The 24,151-nt window shown below is 24.7% G+C and overlaps 2 protein-coding genes across 5 annotated transcripts; one reads left to right on the top strand and one right to left on the bottom strand.

Moving 5' to 3' along the window:
- The first annotated feature begins 5,985 nt into the window (after positions 1 to 5,985).
- On the top strand, positions 5,986 to 7,894 carry LOC122852564 (RNA-binding protein with serine-rich domain 1-A-like). Its single transcript, XM_044152447.1, has 4 exons — positions 5,986 to 6,075; positions 6,171 to 6,330; positions 6,419 to 6,547; positions 6,661 to 7,894. Coding segments are annotated over exons 2-4 (993 nt in total). The 5' UTR covers positions 5,986 to 6,075; positions 6,171 to 6,328; the 3' UTR covers positions 7,523 to 7,894.
- An 827-nt stretch (positions 7,895 to 8,721) lies between these two features.
- On the bottom strand, positions 8,722 to 23,584 carry LOC122852563 (atrophin-1). 4 transcript variants are annotated; one of them, XM_044152441.1, is made up of 15 exons: positions 21,274 to 23,583; positions 15,874 to 16,059; positions 15,466 to 15,579; positions 15,337 to 15,372; positions 15,158 to 15,242; positions 14,736 to 14,989; positions 14,246 to 14,641; positions 13,893 to 14,149; positions 13,709 to 13,822; positions 13,257 to 13,621; positions 12,472 to 12,701; positions 12,227 to 12,391; positions 11,851 to 12,133; positions 11,606 to 11,753; positions 8,722 to 11,522 (listed from the first exon to the last, which is right to left on the bottom strand). In XM_044152441.1, the coding sequence occupies exons 1-15, from the start codon at positions 21,673 to 21,675 to the stop codon at positions 10,292 to 10,294; spliced, it is 4,266 nt and encodes a 1,421-aa protein (XP_044008376.1). In that variant the 5' UTR covers positions 21,676 to 23,583; the 3' UTR covers positions 8,722 to 10,291. The 4 variants fall into 4 exon arrangements, with proteins under 4 accessions (XP_044008376.1, XP_044008381.1, XP_044008377.1 ...); XM_044152446.1 differs by having other exon boundaries at positions 8,920 to 11,522; positions 12,472 to 12,683; positions 13,257 to 13,618; positions 21,274 to 23,584; XM_044152442.1 differs by having other exon boundaries at positions 8,920 to 11,522; positions 13,257 to 13,618; positions 21,274 to 23,584.
- Between the last annotated feature and the right edge of the window lie 567 nt (positions 23,585 to 24,151).

Here is a 24,151-nt window from a genome sequence, read left to right on the forward strand (position 1 = left end):
AGAATAACAAAACGTAAAAATGAGCACGAATTTAGAAATTGAAAAAAAAAAATATAAATTAATTGGTAAAAATAAAACAAAAAAAATAAAACAATAAAAATAAAACCTAAGTAAAAGAAAAATAAAAAACATAAAAGAAAAAAAAAATAGAAATTAAAAAAAAAAAAACTTTGAGAGAAAAAAAAACAAGAACAAAAAATCTTAACAATATAGAAAATAATATGATAAATAAAAAAAATAAGAAAATAATGAACAAGAGAAATAAAGAAAATTGAAAAAAAAATAAAAATTTCTTTTTCACAGGAATACAGAAAGAGTGGAGAGGCATTTAATTTAATTTGAAATAATAATAATAGAAATAGAAAAACAGGAAAAGAGGTAAGTTATTGAAAATATGAAATACCTCTTATATTATTATATTTCCCTGTTAAGAATTCAAATATTTTCTATAAAAAAATTTGAAAAAAAAAGGGAAATTATAAAAGAAAGGAGGTAAGTTTTAAAAAATACAAAATACCTCTTGTATTGATATATTTCCCTGTTAAGAATTCAAATATTTTCTATTGAAAAATTTAAAAAAATGGGAAATTATAAAAGAAAGGAGGTAAGTTTTGAAAAATACAAAATACCTCTTGTATTATTATATTTCCCTGTTAAGAATTCAAATATTTCCTATAGAAAAATTTAAATAGAAGGGATATTATAAAAGAAAGGAGGTAAGTTTTGAAAAATACAAAATACCTCTTGTATTATTATATTTCCCTCTTAAGAATTCAATTATTTTCTATAGAAAAATTTAAAAAAACGGGAAATTATAAAAAAAAGGAGGTAAATTTTGAAAAATACAAAATACCTCTTGTATTATTATATTTCCCTGTTAAGAATTCAATTATTTTCTATAGAAAAATTTTAAAAAACGGGAAATTAAAAAAGAAAAAAGGTAAATTTTGAAAAATACAAAATACCTCTTGTATTATTATATTTCCCTGTTAAGAATTCAAATATTTCCTATAGAAAAATTTAAATAAAAGGGATATTTTAAAAGAAAGGAGGTAAGTTTTGAAAAATACAAAATACCTCTTGTATTATTATATTTCCCTGTTAAGAATTCAAATATTTTCTATAGAAAAATTTAAAAAAACGGGAAATTATAAAAGAAAGGAGGTAAGTTTTAAAAAATACGAAATACCTCTTGTATTATTATATTTTCCTGTTAAGAATTCAAATATATTCTATAGAAAAATTTAAAAAAATGGGAAATTATAAAAGAAAGGAGGTAAGTTTTGAAAAATACAAAATACCTCTTGTATTATTATATTTCCCTGTTAAGAAATCAATTATTTTCTATAGAAAAATTTAAAAAAATGGGAAATTATAAAAGAAAGGAGGTAAGTTTTGAAAAATACAAAATACCTCTTGTATTATTATATTTCCCTGTTAAGAATTCAAATATTTTCTATTGAAAAATTTAAAAAAATGGGAAATTATAAAAGAAAGGAGGTAAGTTTTGAAAAATACAAAATACCTCTTGTATTATTATATTTCCCTGTTAAGAATTCAATTATTTTCTATAGAAAAATTTAAAAAAACGGGAAATTATAAAAGAAAGGAGGTAAATTTTGAAAAATACAAAATACCTCTTGTTCTATTATATTTCCCTGTTAAGAATTCAAATATTTTCTATAGAAAAATTTAAAAAAATGGAAATTATAAAAGAAAGGAGGTAAGTTTTGAAAAATACGAAATACCTCCTTTATTATTATAATTCCCTGTTAAGAATTCAAATACTTCCTCTAGAAAAATTTAAAAAAACGGGAAATTATAAAAGAAAGGAGGTAAGTTATAAAAAATACGAAATACCTCCTTTATTATTATATTTCCCTGTTAAGAATTCAATTATTTTCTATAAAAAAATTTAAAAAAACGGGAAATTATAAAAGAAAGGAGGTAAATTTTGAAAAATACAAAATACCTCTTGTATTATTATATTTCCCTGTTAAGAATTCAATTATTTTCTATAGAAAAATTTAAAAAAATGGAAAATTATAAAAGAAAAGAGGTAAGTTATAAAAAATACGAAATACCTCCTTTATTATTATATTTCCCTGTTAAGAATTCAAATATTTCCTATAGAAAAATTTAAAAAAAAGGGAAATTATAAAAGAAAGGAGGTAAATTTTGAAAAATACAGAATACCTCTTGCATTATTATATTTCCCTGTTAAGAATTCAAATATTTTCTATAGAAAAATTTAAAAAAATGGGAAATTATAAAAGAAAGGAGGTAAGTTTTGAAAAATACAAAATACCTCTTGTATTATTATATTTCCCTGTTAAGAATTCAAATATTTTCTATAGAAAAATTTAAAAAAATGGGAAATTATAAAAGAAAGGAGGTAAGTTTTGAAAAATACAAAATACCTCTTGTATTATTATATTTCCCTGTTAAGAATTCAAATATTTTCTATAGAAAAATTTAAAAAAATGGGAAATTATAAAAGAAAGGAGGTAAGTTTTTGAAAACACAAAATACCTCTTGTATTATTATATTTCCCTGTTAAGAAATCAATTATTTTCTATAGAAAAATTTAAAAAAATGGGAAATTATAAAAGAAAAAAGGTAAGTTTTTGAAAACACAAAATACCTCTTGTATGATTATATTTCCCTGTTGAGAATTCAATTATTTTCTACAGAAAAATTTAAAAAAATGGGAAATTATAAAAGAAAGGAGGTAAGTTTTGAAAAATACAAAATACCTCTTGTATGATTATATTTCCCTGTTGAGAATTCAATTATTTTCTACAGAAAAATTTAAAAAAATGGGAAATTATAAAAGAAAGGAGGTAAGTTTTGAAAAATACAAAATAGCTCTTGTATTATTATATTTCCCTGTTAAGAATTCAAATATTTCCTATAGAAAAATTTGAATAAAAGGGATATTATAAAAGAAAGGAGGTAAATTTTGAAAAATACAAAATACCTCTTGTATTATTATATTTCCCTGTTAAGAATTCAATTATTTTCTATAGAAAAATTTAAAAAAACGGGAAATTATAAAAGAAAGGAGGTAAATTTTGAAAAATACAAAATACCTCTTGTATTATATTTCCCTGTTAAGAATTCAATTATTTTCTATAGAAAAATTTAAAAAAACGGGAAATTATAAAAGAAAGGAGGTAAATTTTGAAAAATACAAAATACCTCTTGTATTATTATATTTCCCTGTTAAGAATTCAATTATTTTCTATAGAAAAATTTAAAAAAATGGAAAATTATAAAAGAAAAGAGGTAAGTTATAAAAAATACGAAATACCTCCTTTATTATTATATTTCCCTGTTAAGAATTCAAATATTTCCTATAGAAAAATTTAAAAAAAAGGGAAATTATAAAAGAAAGGAGGTAAATTTTGAAAAATACAGAATACCTCTTGCATTATTATATTTCCCTGTTAAGAATTCAAATATTTTCTATAGAAAAATTTTAAAAAATGGGAAATTATGAAAGAAAGGAGGTAAGTTTTGAAAAATACAAAATACCTCTTGTATTATTATATTTCCCTGTTAGGAATTCAAATACTTTCTATTGAAAAATTTAAAAAAATGGGAAATTATAAAAGAAAGGAGGTAAGTTTTGAAAAATACAAAATACCTCTTGTATTATTATATTTCCCTCTTAAGAATTCAAATATTTTCTATAGAAAAATTTAAAAAAATGGGAAATTATAAAAGAAAGGAGGTAAGTTTTTGAAAACACAAAATACCTCTTGTATTATTATATTTCCCTGTTAAGAAATCAATTATTTTCTATAGAAAAATTTAAAAAAATGGGAAATTATAAAAGAAAAAAGGTAAGTTTTTGAAAACACAAAATACCTCTTGTATGATTATATTTCCCTGTTGAGAATTCAATTATTTTCTACAGAAAAATTTAAAAAAATGGGAAATTATAAAAGAAAGGAGGTAAGTTTTGAAAAATACAAAATAGCTCTTGTATTATTATATTTCCCTGTTAAGAATTCAAATATTTCCTATAGAAAAATTTGAATAAAAGGGATATTATAAAAGAAAGGAGGTAAATTTTGAAAAATACAAAATACCTCTTGTATTATTATATTTCCCTGTTAAGAATTCAATTATTTTCTATAGAAAAATTTAAAAAAACGGGAAATTATAAAAGAAAGGAGGTAAATTTTGAAAAATACAAAATACCTCTTGTATTATTATATTTCCCTGTTAGGAATTCAAATACTTTCTATTGAAAAATTTAAAAAAATGGGAAATTATAAAAGAAAGGAGGTAAGTTTTGAAAAATACAAAATACCTCTTGTATTATTATATTTCCCTCTTAAGAATTCAAATATTTTCTATAGAAAAATTTAAAAAAATGGGAAATTATAAAAAAAAGGAGGTAAATTTTGAAAAATACAAAATACCTCTTGTATTATTATATTTCCCTGTTAAGAATTCAATTATTTTCTATAGAAAAATTTTAAAAAACGGGAAATTAAAAAAGAAAAAAGGTAAATTTTGAAAAATACAAAATACCTCTTGTATTATTATATTTCCCTGTTAAGAATTCAAATATTTCCTATAGAAAAATTTAAATAAAAGGGATATTTTAAAAGAAAGGAGGTAAGTTTTGAAAAATACAAAATACCTCTTGTATTATTATATTTCCCTGTTAAGAATTCAATTATTTTCTATAGAAAAATTTAAAAAAATGGGAAATTATAAAAGAAAGGAGGTAAGTTTTGAAAAATACAAAATACCTCTTGTATTATTATATTTCCCTGTTAAGAATTCAATTATTTTCTATAGAAAAATTTAAAAAAATGGGAAATTATAAAAGAAAGGAGGTAAGTTTTGAAAAATACGAAATACCTCCTTTATTATTATATTTCCCTGTTAAGAATTCAAATATTTCCTATAGAAAAATTTAAAAAAACGGGAAATTATAAAAGAAAGGAGGTAAGTTATAAAAAATACGAAATACCTCCTTTATTATTATATTTCCCTGTTGAGAATTCAATTATTTTCTATAGAAAAATTTAAAAAAACGGGAAATTATAAAAGAAAGGAGGTAAATTTTGAAAAATACAAAATACCTCTTGTATTATTATATTTCCCTGTTAAGAATTCAATTATTTTCTATAGAAAAATTTAAAAAAATGGGAAATTATAAAAGAAAGGAGGTAAATTTTGAAAAATACAAAATACCTCTTGTATTATTATATTTCCCTGTTAAGAATTCAAATATTTTCTATAGAAAAATTTAAAAAAATGGGATATTATAAAAGAAAGGAGGTAAGTTTTTTTTAACACAAAATACCTTTTATGTTATTATATTTCCCTTTTAAGAATTCAATTATTTTCTATAGAAAAATTTAAAAAAATGGGAAATTTCAAAAGAAATGAGATAAGTTATTGAAAATATGAAATGCCTCTTTTATTATTTCGTTTCCCTGTTAAAATTTCAGGGAACGATTAAGACTTTTTCAAAATAACTGTGTTATTTAATAGTTGCCTAACATATTTTGATTTAACTTGGCTTATTATTATGAAATATCATACATTACAATAGTAAATAACTTAATAAAATATGTTGAACATTGTACGTTCTTTATAATAACATTTAAAAATATTTTTCCTCAATGATATTAAAAAAAATAAATCTTCAATCAATTTACTCTATTTTTATTAATAATCTTTTAAAAAATTATAAACCTCTATATAAATGATATTTAATATCTATATTTGAAAATATAATAATTAAAAAATGTATATTTAATTCAATTTCATTATAACTCAATCATATTTATTTACAAAAATCGAATATCACCACTCCTCACAGCCTCATATAAAGAATATAAAATTTGAATTTTAAATATATATATCCCCGAAAATAAACATGGCTGAAATATTGTTTCCGGTTAAAAAAAAAAAAATATTAGCGATGCAAGCGACACTACGCCGACAATCCGCAGCTGTGTGTGTTTTCGTGTGTGTTCAGTGTTGAAGTAGGTGAAAAAAAAAAAAAATAACACACTGAAGAAATCTGATTATTTGTTTTTTTTTGTAAGTCACATAATATACAAAACATTCATCAATAAATTAATAATAAATATTATAAATATAAACATCAATTAATTATACTTTTTTTAATATTTCAGCTATTGATTTAACCAAAGAAAAAAAAAATATTTAATATACGCGTCCGGTGAGGAGCAACGCCATTTTTCTTTTTTTGATATTGACACAAGCAGAGTGAAATAATAAATTTACTCCAAGAGAATTAAATTGACATTACTAATTTCCAACCTGCAAAAACATGTGAGTATTATTAATAAATATAAATAAATAAATTTATAATTACTATTGAGCCAATAATATTGACATTTTTGAATGTATTTATCTGTAGGGCTCGTAGTCGTAAAGACAGCACCGGTAAAAGTGATACTGAACATCCTGATAAAGATACAAAACGTGAAAGAGGTCGTGATAAAGACAAAAAAAGACGTGCAGCATCATCATCAAGCAGTGCCAGCAGGTAAAAATCTATTTAAAATTGTTAAAAATGTATAACTAATAATAATAATTACCTGTTGGATTGTTAACACAACAACAACAACAACAATTAAATAATTATATAAATTTTTTTAGTTCATCTGATAGCAGTTCAAATTCATCAAGTTCAAGTAGTGGAAGTAGTTCACGTTCAAGTTCATCATCAAGTAGTTCATCATCAAGTTCTGGTAGTTCATCTGGAAGTTCACGTAATCGTAATCGTAAACGTAGTCGTAGTAAGAGTGTTGATGGTGGATCAAGACGTCATGATAATAAAGAAAGAGAACGTGAACGTGATAAAGATAAAAAAAATAAAAATAATACAACAGTTATTGATAAACAAAAATCAAAACAACGTTCAAGATCACAATCAGCAAGACGTTCACAATCACCACGTCGTAAACGTCGTGAAAGATCACCAAATCCACGTCCAACTAAAATACATATTGGTCATTTAACACGTAATGTTACTAAAGAACATATTGTTGAAATATTTTCAACATATGGACAAATCAAAATGGTTGATTTTTCAATTGATAAATTACATCCAAATCATGGTAGAGGTTTTGCATATGTTGAATTTGAAACAGCTGATGAAGCTGAAAATGCTATGAAACATATGGATGGTGGTCAAATTGATGGACAAGAAATAACAGCTGCACCTGTATTATTACCAAAACCACGACCAATGATGAGAGGACCACCAGGTATGATGGGTGGCGGTGGTGGAGGAGGTGGTGGTGGACGAGGTCAAATGGGTCGTTGGCGTGGTGGTGGTGGCGGAGGAAGAAATAATTCACCACAAAGATATCGTAGACGTTCACCATTTAGAAATAATCGCAGAAGAAGCCCTGGACCACCAAGACGTAGACAAAGATCACGATCAAGAAGTCCTATTAATAATCAACGACATCGTCATAGAAGATACACCAGATCTGGATCCAGCAGTTCTCGATAAATATTTTTTTTTTAATTTTTCAATTGATTTAATAACAAGAAAAATATAAAATTACACTTTAAATCACCTTGATTGATCCAACACACTATTTAAAAAAAAAATCAATTATGTATTTTAATATCAATAATCGAATATTTTTTTGATTATGTTGTGTGAAAAAATGAAATGAAAAACAAAAAACTATGCGAATGGTGTATGTGTGTATGTGTGTTTAGAAGTATCTTCATAATCTATTTGTATTTTGCAATTTGAAAGAGAAAAAAAAAAATCATTTTTAAAATATTGAACAGCTTGTAATAAATAGACATTGTACGTGATGTTTAATTATAAAAAAATAAAAATTAATAAATAATAATAATTGATAAACTTTAATGTCAGTCTAATGAATTATTTTTTTTTTTTAGATGATTTTTAAATTAACAAATTATCAAATAGAAATTTGGATGAAACATCTGAGATTATTCGAAATATTCAAATGGCATTTTCTTTTACTAGTAAAAATTTAAATCAGCAAATTTTATCTTCTAAAAACAGTGATAAATATCGATGAGAAAAAAAACACACACATTGTAATTGGTAATTTGATAGAAACTATTTTTATTGAGATTCTTTTACAAAGAATCAATTTTTAAAAAAGAATCTATATTCACACAAAATGTTTTTTTTTTTTTTTTTTGCATTATACTCGGCAATATCTACAAAAACAAAAAAAAATCCATTGCATCACTTGTTTACATTATATATTAATAATTAATATATATATTTTAATTTTTTTTTTAGTTAATTATTAAATTATTAATTTCAATATTCCATTCATTTTTTAAATTTATTTTCTTGCAGTTTTTCCTCAATGAAAAATATCAACAATTATTTTTTTTTGTTGTATAATACCTTTTTTTGTTTATTTTCATTATTATTAATTTTTAATATTATTAATATACAATTTCACAGTTTATAGTGTGAAAGAATCATGGTCATGAGAATAAAAAATTTTTTAAATAATTTTATTTGTATTTTTTGTCTTTTCTCAAATTTTTTATTTTTATTTATATAAATTTGAATTAATTATATCGACACATGGCACACATCGACACACCCCTGTTACAATAATTATTTTATTTATATTTTATTTATATTTTTTTATGAAAAATATACAGACAAAAAAAATTAAAATTAATAATTTATACAAGAAAAAAATATTACTGCAATTGGAAATTTAAAATAATTTATTAATTTTTTCTTTTGGCACTGCCATTGTGTCGTTCATTAAAAAATAAATATAATTCAAAAAAAAAAAAAGATGAATTATATCATTTATAATGATGATTTATATTAGAAAAAGAAAACAAATAATTTTAATCGAAAAAGAATAATAAAAAATAATTACTGTGAAGAAAAAGAAAAAAATAAAAAATTGCTACGTTAATTTATAATGTTTAATGAAAAATTATATTTTATTATATTATTTAAAAAATATTTATTATATCACAGGAAAGTACCGAGTGGCCTGTATTAAAATTAAATATCTTAATTTGAAAACTCGTAGTTTCCTCTGGTATTTTATTTTATTTGTCTATACATTAATCTCATTTTTATAAAATAATAATAATAAAGAAAACAAAGAATTAATAATTCAATGGTTTAATAATAATAATAATTACATATATACAAATATATGTAGAGAAAATTAATAATATATTGTTTAGCTATATTACAAAAATTAAAGAAAAAAAAATATATATATATTTGTTAATAACAGAGATTCAAATTCTTTCACCTCTCACAATAAATAAATAATTAAATAATTTTCATGTTTTTTTATTTCTGTTATATTATTTTAAATTTATTAATTTGCTTTTTTTTTTCTTTCCCATCATTTTGATTAATATTATTATTTATTTTTTATATATAATGATAAATAATTTTTAATGGGGAAAAAAATTTTAAAAATCATCTAAAAAAATCAATGATTTAAAATTTTTTATTTATCAATCTTTTATGATTGACTATTGAGTTTAAAAATTTCATCTAGTCTTATTATCTATATATAATGTATATTTAAAAATTTTTTATTTTTCATTAATGAAATTTATATTTAATTGTTAATCATTTTTAATTAATATTGAAAATTACGTAGCATCACTTTGCTCATCAGCACTTTTTATTACCTACAATTATTTATATATAATTTTGTTTTTTTTTTAAATATTACACACGATTTTTAAATTGTACGTATAATTGTGATCATTAATTATAGACAGTCAGATCTTTATTTCAATAATAATATTATAATCATTGCATTTAACAAAAGAAAAAAATATGATTTACAAAAAAACACGTTTTCACATTTTTTTAAATATTTCAAAAATAAAATTAATAAAATAAAATTCACATGATTTTTTTATACTCCAGACAAAAAAAAAATAATAAATTAATTAAAGTTCAAGTTCAGATGATTGTGTCTTGTCTTTATCACTTATTTCACTATGTCTAATATAAATATTATTAAAATTTTATATACAAATTTTTATAAACACCACCACTTTAAAAAAAAAAAAAACACAAACACAACTATTAATAATTTTTCATTTGTAATTGTGTTATTTTTTTTCTATCTTTATGTTGATCATTATTAATTAATAATGAAGATGACGATGAAGATGACAATGATGATAATGACGATATTGATGATGATGATGATGATAATGATGTTGTAGGTGGTGTTGATAAAAATGAATAACAATTAGCATCACCAGTATTTTTTGTATATCATCGTGATTGTGAATTATCTTCTTTTTTAAGTAACATATTATCAGGATGCATAAGATTTGATGGTTGTGGTAAACCAGGACCAGGACCAGCTCGATGATGCATATGAAGATTACTAAGTGGCCCGGGACTTGGATCTTTTGATCTTAATTGATTAACAGCTGATGATTGATAACTGGCATATATTTTAGCTTCTTCTTCAGCTCGATATGCAGCTGCTGCCATTAATGGATTATATCGTAATTGATCATATCTATATGCATCTCTGTATGGATCAGATGGCCATGGTTGTGGTTGTCCACCAGCTTGCTGTTGATGTTGTTGCTGCTGCTGTTGTTGTTGCTGTTGCTGCTGCTGTTGCTGTTGATGATGTTGTTGTGATGATGATTGTGGTGGGGGTGGTGGCGGTGGTGCAAAATGTTGCATTGGATGACCACCAAGTTGTTGATGCATAATACTACGTGACATTGCATGTGCACCAGCCATACTGTGTTGTTGATGTCGTGATAAATATGCAGCATGTGGATGTGGATGATGATAAGATCTTGGATCAGGTATTGGACTTGGTCCTTGACCACCACCAGCAAGACCAATACTACCCCCACCTCCTCCTCCACCACCGCCACTATGTGATGAATGAGTTGAATGAGCTGAATGTGTTGAACCTGGCATTGGTGGTCGTGGTATCATAACAACATCATCATCTTTACTACGTGGCTCTTCTTTTATTCTTATTTCATTTGGATCTATTGGTAAACCATTAGCCCGTAATGGTGAACGATCACGTACCATAACAGAATGATGTTGACGATTTTGATGCATCATTCTTTCTCTATCCATTTCACGTCTTTCTAATTCACGTCTTTGTTCTTTTTCACGACGTTCACGTTCAGCTGCTGCTGCTGCTTCTTGTTGTTGTTGTTGTTGTTTACGTTTTTCTTCTTGTTTTTCACGTTCACGACGTTCACGTTCTTCACGTTCTCGTTGTTCACGCTCTCTTTGTTCACGTTCACGACGTTGACGTTCTCGTTCACGTTCTCTTTCACGTTCACGTTCTCTCTCACGTTCACGTTCACGCTCACGTTCTCTTTCTCTTTCACGTTCACGTTGTTCACGCTCACGTTCACGTTCACGTTCTTCAATTTCAGCACGACGATCAATTGGTGATGGTTCTGGTTTTATATTCCAAGATACTGTTGTTGGTGGAAAACCAGCTGATGCTCTTTGTAATCTTTAAATAAATATAAAATTAATTATAATAATTTATATAATTAAAAGCTCTTTTTAAATTTATTATTGTTATTATTATTTTACCCTCTCCAAGGATCATGTACAGCTGATGATAATCCACTCAATTGTTGCATGTCTCTACTGGACGGTGGAAATCCTGATAATGTTGGAAAATTTGGATTTGGTCCTGGAAATGATGGTGGATATCTGCCAAAAGGTGACATACTTGCACCTTTTTTTATAAATTTAATAAATTTAATTAATTAATTTGTATTGATAGCATATTTATGAAAAAAAAAAAACTAAATTAAAAAATTAATGAAATATACCAAGATGTGATGCTGTTGAAAGAAAACCAACAGAATGAGAAGGTGGTTGTGAACTTGGATGATTTTGTTGTATATTTGAGGTAAATGGTGGAGGCATTGATTGTGTAGATAATCCAAGACCACCTAATCCTGGTCCACTTGGATACAAGTGTCCAGATGGTCTTAATAATTCTGTTTTTGTTTGTACAACACCACCAGCTTTAGCTTCAGCTTGTTGTTTTTGTTGATGATTATATATTTCCCATGCTATTCTCACGTGCATTGCATTCCATTTACCACTTTTCTATAACATTATTTATTTTTTTTTTTTCAATTAAATATGTTATCTTAGATATCATATCAACTTGTCTATAATAAAATAAATAAATAAACTTACTTTTGGTGCAAATGAAGTCAAATGATTTGGTGTTACAAATGAAGTTGTTGGTGGTGCCATTCCAGGATGTAAAAGAGCATGATTAAAACTTGAATAACTAGGAAGATTCATATTACCACGATAAAATGGTGAATCAACACTACCCAGTTTTGGAATGTCTTTAAACTAAAAAAAAATAAATTAATTAATAATAAAAATTATTTTCAATTTTATGAAATAAAATATTGATATTAATAATAACTAACAATTGGCGGTGGAAAAAGTGTTGTTCCAGCTGATGGTGGAAGCATTGGTGTTGTATGCTGATGTACATGAGTATGTTGATGTTGATGATGATGCATTTCAGTTCTCAAATATGGTGGTGGTCCAATATTACCAACTGATACATTTCTATGTGGTTCTTGTGATGATGCTAAAAATCTATTGTCAAGTTCACGTCTCAACATATCCGTTTGACCTGTAACATGGGTCACCCCTTGTAAATTTTGTCATCAGTTTTGCTCAACGTGTCAACAAATCCAAAGTCTCAATAATATATCACTGTTTTAATTGTTTTTGTTAGTTGTTTTTAACTAGATAACAATATAAAAACAAAAAAACAACTGCTCACCAAAAAAAAAAAAAAAAACAAAAATCAATCAATCAACGAATCAAGATAAAAAATATTTTAAAATAAATAAATAATTATTTATTCTTATACTCGGAATTTAGGATTATAATAAATTTGTTTACTCAACCGTTAATAATTCATCAAGTTCAACTGATATATACATAAAAAAAAGTAGCAGTTGTTTTTTTTTTTTTTTCTTCTTATCAACAAGTTATAGTTGATAAAAATAATAATATTTTCTAGTTACCTCAATATCCTTGCTGTTTTATTTATTTTTTATTTTTTTGCATTATTACTTTTTAGTATCATAAAAGTAAGTCACTCCATGACTTAATAATTATACAAAAAATTTTAATTAAAAAAACTTAAAAAAATAAAATAATAATAAAATATATGTATATGTAATAAATAAAAACTTACTTGATTGGAAAAGCGATTCAGCTGAAAATGGATTTGGATTAGTCGTTGGTGGTGGCAATGAAGGCAATGAAGTATGTGGACTTGCACTCGATACTGGTGGTGGTAATGGTGCAGCAAACATTGGCGCTGAAAAATTATGTACTCCAACAGTTGCCGACGCAACGGAAGTTGGAGTTGGTGGTGGTGGTTGTTGTGGTTGAAGTGACAATGATGATGGTTGTTGTTGTTGTTGCTGCTGATGTTGCTGCTGCTGCTGTTGTTGTTGCTGTTGTTGATGTTGTTGTTGTTGTGATGACAGTGGAGGTGGCGGTGTCGGCCTTGGCACTGAAGTACCAGTTGCTGGTGATAATTGGGAACTCGTGCTACTATTAAAAAATAAAAAAATAATTTTTTATTTATGTTTTTTGATAAAATTAGCTATTTCTATATACAATAATAATAAAAATAATAACCTTATCCATCCTTGAGCCTTTGAATAAGCAGGTAGACTAGAATTGGCTGGGGATGATGTGTTTGGCACATTAACAGGCGTTAAACTACTTCTACTCAACGTACTTACGTTACTACTGCAAGAGTTATAAATAATCAAATATTAATATCATAAAATTGCTATTAAAATGAATAATAAAATCATACCTGTAACTATCACGTTCACGATTTGGACTGTGTCCTCTTGGTGAATTATTATTATTAATTCTACCAGCAATACTACAACTTACAACATCTCTATGTGGCATTGTATTTGATGTTGTTATTGTATTTGTTATTGTTGATACACATGTTGTTGTTGCAGCACTTAATGGCGTTGTACTATTATGATTTGTAATATTATTACTATTTATTGTTGGAGCTTTTGGAATACTTGTTGTACATGGTGATGCTCGATTTCCTCTCTTAAAATAATATTTTTAAAAATTAAATAAAATACTAAACGTAAATAATAATAATAATTTTTTTTAAATATTATTAATAAATAAATAAATACTAACAACATCAACTCTTGATGATGCCGAGTGTGATGGTGATGGTACAGCTGGTGATAAATATGGACTATGATTGAGTGTTGCATATGGTGTATAAAGTGGTGGATAAGATGGTTGTGTTTGTGGATATGCAGCCATTGGTATTGGTGGTGGATAAGTTGTTGTTGCAGCACCATTTGATGGAGCTGCTGGTGATACACCAAGACTTGCAACTGCTGGACTAGTTGTATTATTATGACTTGTTGATGTAACTAATGGTACAACATTTGGTGGATGTAATGCTGGTATTGTAATATGTGATGATTGATTGGGTATTGATGATGATGGTGGTATTATTGGAGGTGATAATGGCCTTTGTTGTGGAGCTATTGCACGTGGATTTGCTGCCAATGGACTAGTCATCTGTAAAAAAGTGCATTTAAATATTAATATTATTAAATAAATTGATTATTATTTTTCTTTTTAACATTTAAATATACATAGGTATAATACTTACGGGTGGTTGGGATATGTGTGGTGGTAATGTTGGACTTGGTGGACTTGGTGCTGTTGGTACTGGTGCGGTAACAGGTGGTGGTGGTATTGGTGCTGGTGCATCAGTTGCTGGATTTGATATTTGTCCACCGGTATCTGGTGGTGATCCTCCTCCGCCACCTCCTCCTTCCCGACCACCTCCAACTCCTCCGCCACCTCCACCGCTACCACCGTTTGCCGATGGCAATACGTGTGGTGATGACGATGGCAACTCGTCTAAATCGCATATTTAAATATAATTCAATTACTTAACTAATCTCGGAAAATTTCATTTTAATTATTTAACAAATTTTAATGGGATTCATCTCATCGTCTTGTCTGGCATAAAAAATAATTATAATAATAATAAAAATGTATGTTTAACTGATATAAATTTTTACTTACATTTATGTGGAAGAGGTGGAGCCGTTGGTTCAAACAAAATTGATTCATCATCTGAGCCCTTGTCGTCTTCACCTTCACTATCACACTGTAATAATTTAACAAGTATTTATTAATTGGCATATATTAAATTATATATACAATGATGGATTGGTTGTTGAAATTAAATTAAAAATACTTACGATATAGCCTTTGCCTGAACTGCAATGGCTGCTAGCCTGTTAATAAATATTACAAAAAAATTCAATTAGATAAATGCAATGTAGTACTTATATTGTAATAAAAAAAAGAAAGAAAAAAATTCAACTCACATCACTGAGATGGTCCCTGGAACTGTCGGGGTCCTGACTGTCTCTGGGGATGCCAGGGCCATGCAATTGTTCCGACGCCCGTCCGCTGTCGTCACTGGTTCCTGCATCGGGGCCCTATTTTATAAAAATAATCACAATTATTATTTTTCAATATTTAATGTATAAAATTATAGGAAAAAAATTTTATAAATAATTAATGTCAATTTAATCTATCAATTTGATGGAAATAAAATTTTTTTATTCTCAGAAAATTCATTTTATAATTAAATCAAGGTAAAAAAAAAAGAAAATAATTGATTAAAAATTATCATTATTTAAAAATTAATAAGAATTATTATAAATAACTCTTTTAATATAATATTTTTTTTCCTTTGAATAATTTATAAAATAATTATTGTTTAAAATTACCTGGTTAAGCGTAGAGGGTGTCAGTATGGAATTATTAGTAAAATGGTTATGCTTAAAATGATTTTTAATATGATGCTCGTTATGACGATTATTTTGTCCAGTATCAACTTTTGGTTTATCCTCAACAATCGACAACAGTGAATGTAATTTTTTCACATTATTTTTAGCAGCTAGTTTGACTGCATTCTGTAAACAAATGAAATAAAAAATATTAATATATAATAATAAAAATCGAAATCGAAATCGAAATACTAACTTTAAATAGAAGGCAAAAAAAAAAACAACAAAAATACACAAAACCCACGAATTAAAGATTCGAAAAATAAATAAAAAAAATAAACAAGATGAAGAAAAAAAATTAATTATATATAAATTACCAAAATTAAATATTAAAAACAAGTAATATATATTATAAATGTAAAAATTTAAATAATTAAAAAATTAAAAAAAACATGTGTTTTAACAAGATAGATATGTGTTTTGCACAAAGTATAAACGACGGTGGCGTCTCACAAGATCGACATAGTATCGTGGCCACGGGGATATTCAACCACGAGGTATACTAGTGGGGGAGATATAAAAGACCCCGAGGATATTCGTATCATATACATATGCAACTATATATATATATGATCATAATGATGATAATGATGATGATGATGATGATGAAAAAGAGAAAGAAAATATTGCGTTCGAAACAAAACGAAAAATACGATAAAGTTAGATGAAGTTGGTGGTGGTGGTGGCATGGTGGTGGTGATGGAGAAGAAGAGTCGGGAGGTAAAAAAGCAGCATGTACAAGAGGGTTGACTACTTTCATGGAAGAGTTAAACAAAGATAAAATAAATATATATAGATGATGGAAAAAGAGGAAGGAAGAGCAGGAGGAGAATGTCCCCGACGTATTGCAAAAAATAAAATAAAAAAAAAGGGAAGATATATAAAAAAAAGGTTTAAAAGAAATATGTGCAAAGAGGATAGAAATAAGAGAAGACATTGACCGAACTAACATCGCGACAAGCCTTCCTCAGAGTATCGGGGACCAGCTGGATTGGAGTTTTTCTCGTTGAGGAAGGTGAATCGCCTTCTACATTTTATTTATCTTTTTTTTTTTTTCTCTACACATAAATTTAACCCTGTTTTTTTTTTTTTTTTATTTATAATTTTTTTTTTCTTTCATTTTTAAAGGCTCAACATTTTTAAGTATACAACAGATAAGAGATATTCTTGAACACTTAAAAATTGATGAAGTATAAATTTTAAATATATAAAGAAGAATAAAAAAATTCTTTCATAGATAAATAAAAATTTTTCTAAGAAATGTTGAGGCAGGACAGAAATAATTTAAAATTTTTTAAATTTAATTTTTAATTTAATTTTCAAAAATAAAGACAAAAAATTAATATTTAAAATGTAGTAATTTTTTAAATTGAATAAGATTGTTTTTATTAATGAAAAAATAATAAAATTTAAATTTTTTTATATGTTTTTTTTAGTTGAAAATGAAGAGTAGAGATTTTCCTTTGTTGAAAAAGGTAGTTTTTTTTATTCTCTTTTTTTTGGGTTGTTGTTAGGAGGGTTGTACGCTGGAAAATTGGTGGATTGCGATGGAGATGAGGCAAAAGTCCTCAGTGTATATATATCTAACTGAGCTTTTTTTTATTTTTTTTATTACTCCTTTCTCTCCTATCATATAGAAACTGTCCTGCGCGCAACAGACAAGCCAACTAGCAACGTTGCCACATTGTTTTTCAACAAAAACGTCACGCACATTAATGCATTAAATAAAAAAAAAATTAATTTTTTTTTATTTGAGTGTGTCAAACATTTACACAATAAGACAAAAAAAAAAAAAGAGAAAAATTTATCCATTTCGAAATCTTGGAGTAAAAAATTAACTAGTAATTTCGATTTAATTTCTACCTGACGACATCAACCAATAAATCTTTGTACTAATTTTAATTTCAATTTTTTTTTTTTTATTCAACAATCATTTAATAATCATTTTATAACTAAATAAAAAAAAAATTAAATTACAACCAATCGAAATAAATATTTAACAAAATAATAAAAAATAAAATTTCGAAAATTTTATTACTAATAAATTTTTTAATGTTAAATATCATGAAAATTAAATTAAATAAACATGACATGATGTTGATATTTAATCATTAAATTAACACGAGTAAATCTCGTTATCCAAAATACGTGAATTTCCATCTAATCAAACAACTAATCAAATATTGATTTAATTTATAAAGGAATTAGTTTTAATAAGCCAGACGTTATTAGCACAATCAACTGTGTTTTTAAACATTACAAAAATATTGATACACATATCAATTATAAAAAAAAAATAAACAATTTAATCATACAATTAATAGTAATAATAATTTCAACATCTAAATATCAATTTCTTAAGAATTATTATTATTTTACTTGTATATTATTACAACTTCTACTGTACAATTATTTATTTATTTTTTTTAATTATTTTTATTTATTTCCCATAAAGTTGTACTGCCAGTTATGGACCAAAAAAAAAAAAAGAGATAAAAAGAGATAAAGAGGAGAGAATACTGATAGCAAAAAGTGGGGTAAGAGGCGTGTCTTAATATAGACAAGAAACAAGAAGATAATCTGTCGGTTGAATATCATTCTTGATTTGTGCACGCGACCAAAGTAATTTTTGCATATATACACTTGAATCAAAAATAAAAAAAAATTCAATAAACTAGTAGAAATAATATTTGTTTTATTTTTTTTTTATACTATATACAATATTGAAAATAAAAAAAAAATTTAAAGAAATTGTGAATTTAAATATAAATATGAAAAAATGATTTGAATAAAAATATATTTTTTCTATTGTTTTATAAATCTCAATTTAAATATCAATAAATTTTATAAAAAAACATATATTTTTTTTCCTTCTTCAACAATTTATAGTTTTATGTAAAAACAAAAGAAAAAAAAACATTTATTTCAAGTGTCAAAATTTATGTGAAGTATTTAAAATATCAAATTCATTTTTTATATTATTTTGAAGATAAAACATTAAAATGTTAAAATTAAAAAATTAGTTTATTATATAAAATAAAATACTAAAGAGACATAAAACAATAGATAAATTCTGATAATAAATTTGGGTTTAAGGATAATCTACTTTTTTAAAAAAAAAAATAAAAAACAGAGTGACTTTTGAAAGTCACATTTCATTTAATTTGTAAGGACAATCAGAGAAATGTCAGTGTCATTAAAGTGTGTCATTTAACGTTTTATTGTGACACATCACATTATTTGAAGTATTTAAATTATGTATATATATATATGTTGTCATCAACTACTACAACACTACCAGACAATTAATGCCTTAAAGCCATCATGTGTTTGTGTCAGCTGTTTAATGTTTAACACGAATTAATTAAATTACCAAATAAATTTACTTAATAAAAAAATTAAGTGTCTCTTTTCATTCTAATTAATATTTAATTTAATATTTTATTTATCCTCGTCATTTATCAATATTTCAATGATAAAATGAAGCAAAAAAAAAGGAATATTGTACTTGAATAAATAAATTTTTTAAAAACGAAATATTATTTTTTTTATCAAATGTTTAGTAGCAACAAAGGTATTTTTTATTTATTTATTTTATCAGTTTGTATTGACAAATAAATTATGATAATTATAGATCTACTGATAGTAGATTAAAACTGATTAGAAGGTACATTGTTTTATTTAAAAAAAAACATTATTTAAAAATTAAATAAAAATTTTAACGTTTTTTATCTTTCAAGGTAAAAGAAAATTATAAAATTGAGTCAATATTTTACTGATTAAAAATTCATAATACAGTGATAATAAATATTACACGATAAAAAAATGAATGAATATATAATATTTTTTGTTTAAAATATTTATCCAGATAATATATTGGAAAATGAAAATTTTTTTTTCAGTTATTTCTGGAGAAAATTATGGATCGGAATTTAGAGATAATACTCCGGAATTTGCTCCATAATTAGAACGTTTAAATTGTTGAAAATTAATGAAAAATTTACCAAGAAATTTGGAGTAAATCACGATAAGTTTTTTGTTTGTTAAATTTATCTGTCAGATTACTGGTAGTTTTAAAAACAAACTGTAAATTATTATGAATAAACAACAAAATTAAAAAAGTAACAAAGGGTAAATTTAAAAAGAAAAAAAAAATATAAGTACGTATTAAGTACAGTATGAAAACATTAAAATCAAAACTCAACTGAAAAAGATTTAACAAGTATAGAAAAAAGAGTAAAATAACAAAAAAAAAAAAGTGTGGAAAAGAAACTAAGCTATAAAGAATCGTCTGTCTTGTATTTTGTGAGTAAAAAAAAGAGATGCTTTTGTCGGAATAAATATATATACAAACAAATCCAATAAAAACAAATAAAAATAATAATAAAAATAAATATTATAAAGTAAGATACATAAAAGTATGGAAAGAAAAAAAGAAAATAATAAAAAAAAAAAGGAGCCATAAGAAAATGATAAAAAAAAATTGCAAAATTCTTGAAGGCAAGAGTGTAGAAAGAAGAACATGATAACCAGTTGTTCTGGAATCACAAAAATATATGAAAAAAAAAAAGTCAAATATTCAATAGTAAAAAATAAAAAAGCAAAGTAGATAAATCGAAATAGCAATAGTAAAATTATTGAGACATTTGATAAGAAAATAAAATAAATAAAAGTAAACAAAGATAAGAAAAATAAAAATAAACTAGCAGTAATTCAACGATAAAAATCACTCTGCTGTCATTCCTCGATGGGATAATACAACAACATATCTTAAGCTCATTACAACTTCAAATAAAATCATACAAATCTCTCCATTATTTTTTTTTTTTCTTACATATATAAAAAATTAAATTATCAGCTTATTTTTTAATTGAACTTAATTAAAAATAACAAAGTATATTTACTTTATTATTTTATTAATTTTAAACTCAATATAACTTGGTTTTAATTAAATTAATTATACAAATTTAATAACTATATACATATAAAATTAGCAAAATGAATTTTAAATTTATTTTAAACAGCTTAAAAAAAAAGAAGATAACAATATATACCCCGTCACGAAAATAACCTGAATGGTATACCTAAACAAACACAGCATGATAAACCAAAAAAAAAGGTCAAGAAAATTTTCGAAAAAAAAAAATCAAAAGAAACCGTCGGTACAACCTCGCGATGGGTAACCGAAAAAATAAAAAAATATTTTCTCAAAATAGCACCTTTGAAATTACACGCAACATCCTGACAATAAATATATTTCAACAATAAAAGAAAAAAATAAACATAAACACATGATGATGATAATAATGAAACAACAAAATAAAAAATAATAAAACTTACCTCTAAATCTTCATAGGTACGAAAAGCAAGTATTGCAAAACCATCAACAATATCCTCTTCAAATAATGCCTCTTTATGTCCACCACCAGATATTGATGATTTTTTTCTATGTCTTGATGGTCTTGGTGGTCTTGGTGGTCTACCATGATGGCTATCTCTTGATCTACTTGATCTTGATAATCCAATACCTAATCCAACATTATTACTAACATCATCATCACCACTATGACTATCTTCATCATCATGATGTCTTGATTGATGTGAATTATTATTATTTTGATTATTATGATGATGATGCTGTTGCTTGGCACTTGCAAGACTCTCTCTCTGTGCATGTATTCTTTGTGCCCTTTCACGTCTTCTTTTAATCTGACTATTTCTCTGTTTAACTTCAATCTCCATTTTTAATTATTATTTATTTTTTTCTATTAATTATTTAATATCACTATAGAAAATAATAACATCAACAATAACAACATAAATATTTAATTTACTTTTGTCACGTCAAAGACAACAAAGTCACCATCATGTTGATATAAAAAATTTTTGTTAAATCAAATAAAATATCTTAAAATAAACAAAAAAAAAAAAAAAAAGAGAAAAATAATACAAAATTAGTACGAATATTTTTTAATCAATATTTTTTTTTTTTAACACAAGCCTAAATCGTTTGTGTAATTTAGAAAGAAAAAAAAAATTTTTTTCTATATTGATTTAGAGATATATTTGTGTTGGCTTTTTATGATATTTATTTGAATGATTGATAATTAATATTTTTTGTTAATATAAAAACAATCACGTTCAAATACTCCAGTTATTTTATTTATACAATTGGAGTAATGTACGCGAGGTACAGGGTACGTACGTACGTACAAACGTACGTACGCACCTTAACAAATGTTCACCGATTATCCAGCTTCATTCTGAATCTCAATTCTCCACGTATTCGCAAATTAATATTTCTAATTAATATATCCACAATTTTTTCAATATTTATATTTACAATAAATTAAATATTATATTTTTTTTTTTTTTAATAAACATTTAATCCAAGTGTTGTTCATTACTCCATAATCAAATTATAAAAAAAAAAAAACTTTATCACACACTAGTCCTTTTATTCTTGATGATAAAAAAAAAAAAAAAAATTATCATCAGCACCAAGAGACAATATATCAACCCTCTGACTACTTGAATAAAAAGCTGCTTTTTTTTTTTATCCACAAAATTTATTCATCACTGTAAATATTTACTTAACTTTTTTTTTTTTAATATTTTTTTTTACCACTTAAAAAAATAATTATATTAAAAATATTTTATATACACTTAGTCAATGACACATATACACATACACTAATATCCTCGGGTTTATTAACATTGACAATATAATATATATTTTTTTTTAACTTTATTTTTATTTATTTTTATTTTTTTACTCCTTTTTTTTTTTTATCAAATTGGTTTTTTTTTAACAATGTTATTATCATGTATTTTGAATGTTTAATTTAGTAGCTTTGTTAGATTAATGATTGATGATAATTTTGATAAATGATAAGAACTTGATTGATGATTAATAATTGTAATTATTTGGCCGGGAATATGCACTTGGGTCTTAGGGCACGTAGACCGATTGTTTGGAATGGCGGATTGAACAGGCACGCACGGTTGCCGCATCGTGTGCTGTAAAAATGGCCGCGACCTGTCCAAAATCACATACACACTTTTATATATACATGTAAAACTTGCACCAAATACATATACTCCAAAAAAAAAGAAGAAAAAAAATTATTCAATATTATCTTATATAAAAAACAATTTAATAAACACTTCAATAGCAGATAAATTTATTATTAAAAATTTTAAATTTTTCGATACAATATTATCAGTCGTAATAATAATAAATACAACACACACACACACAACACATATGATTGCATATGACACAAACTTTTTTACACTTTAACTGTAATTTATTGTTTATTTAAATTTCTATTATTTAATTTAGATGTAATTGTTATTACTTTTATTTTTTTTACTTTTTTTATACTGGCAGTGATAAATTTTTGAGGTTATATTTAAATTTTAATTGTTTTATTTTGATAATTATATTATTTATTATTTTTTTTTTAGTACAGTTTTTTAATCTGCTGTTTTCTGTCAATCTTGACACACACGTATACACAATTTACACACACATTTTTTTATTTTTTTTTTATGTATTTGTACACACACAACATGGCGATATGTCTGTAAAAATGTAGATGGAATTTGGAGTGTTCTGCGAATATATACTTTTTTTTTTTTCTTATTAATAAAAAAAAATTTTTTCAATAAAAAATTCTCAATAATTTTTAGGTGAAATTTGTTTATTTTTAATTATACAATTTATATGATTTTAAGACTAGTATTTTGATTGTTTATTTGTAAATTAATATGTTTTAATATTTGCTTTATAGATTGTAAATAAATGTAAACAAAAAAAAATAATATTAATTTTTGATTGGAGAGAGATCCAACGGTTGTGGCTGCTGCCACAAACTAATTTTAATAGGTGGGGGAAAATTTGTCTCACAGACACATCAACACTAGTTTAAAAAATAAAAAAAAAAACATGTGCGTATACAACAGAGATTTTTTTTTTTTTTTTCCTTTATATATATTTTTGAAGTGGGCCAGATGGGTCCTTTTTTTTTTTTTTGACCTGAATTTATGAGAGAATTTCATAGAATTCTAAAACATGATACATTTTTATCTAACTTAAATTTTATAACAGTAGATGGCATTTAAAAAATTATAAACAAATTGTTAAATTAAAAATTATATTTAAAAAAAATATTTAAAACTACATTAGGCTTTTTATTTTTGTTTCTAGATATTG

Source organism: Aphidius gifuensis, linkage group LG3 (genome assembly GCF_014905175.1).
Source record: "Aphidius gifuensis isolate YNYX2018 linkage group LG3, ASM1490517v1, whole genome shotgun sequence".
NCBI lineage: Eukaryota > Metazoa > Arthropoda > Insecta > Hymenoptera > Braconidae > Aphidius > Aphidius gifuensis.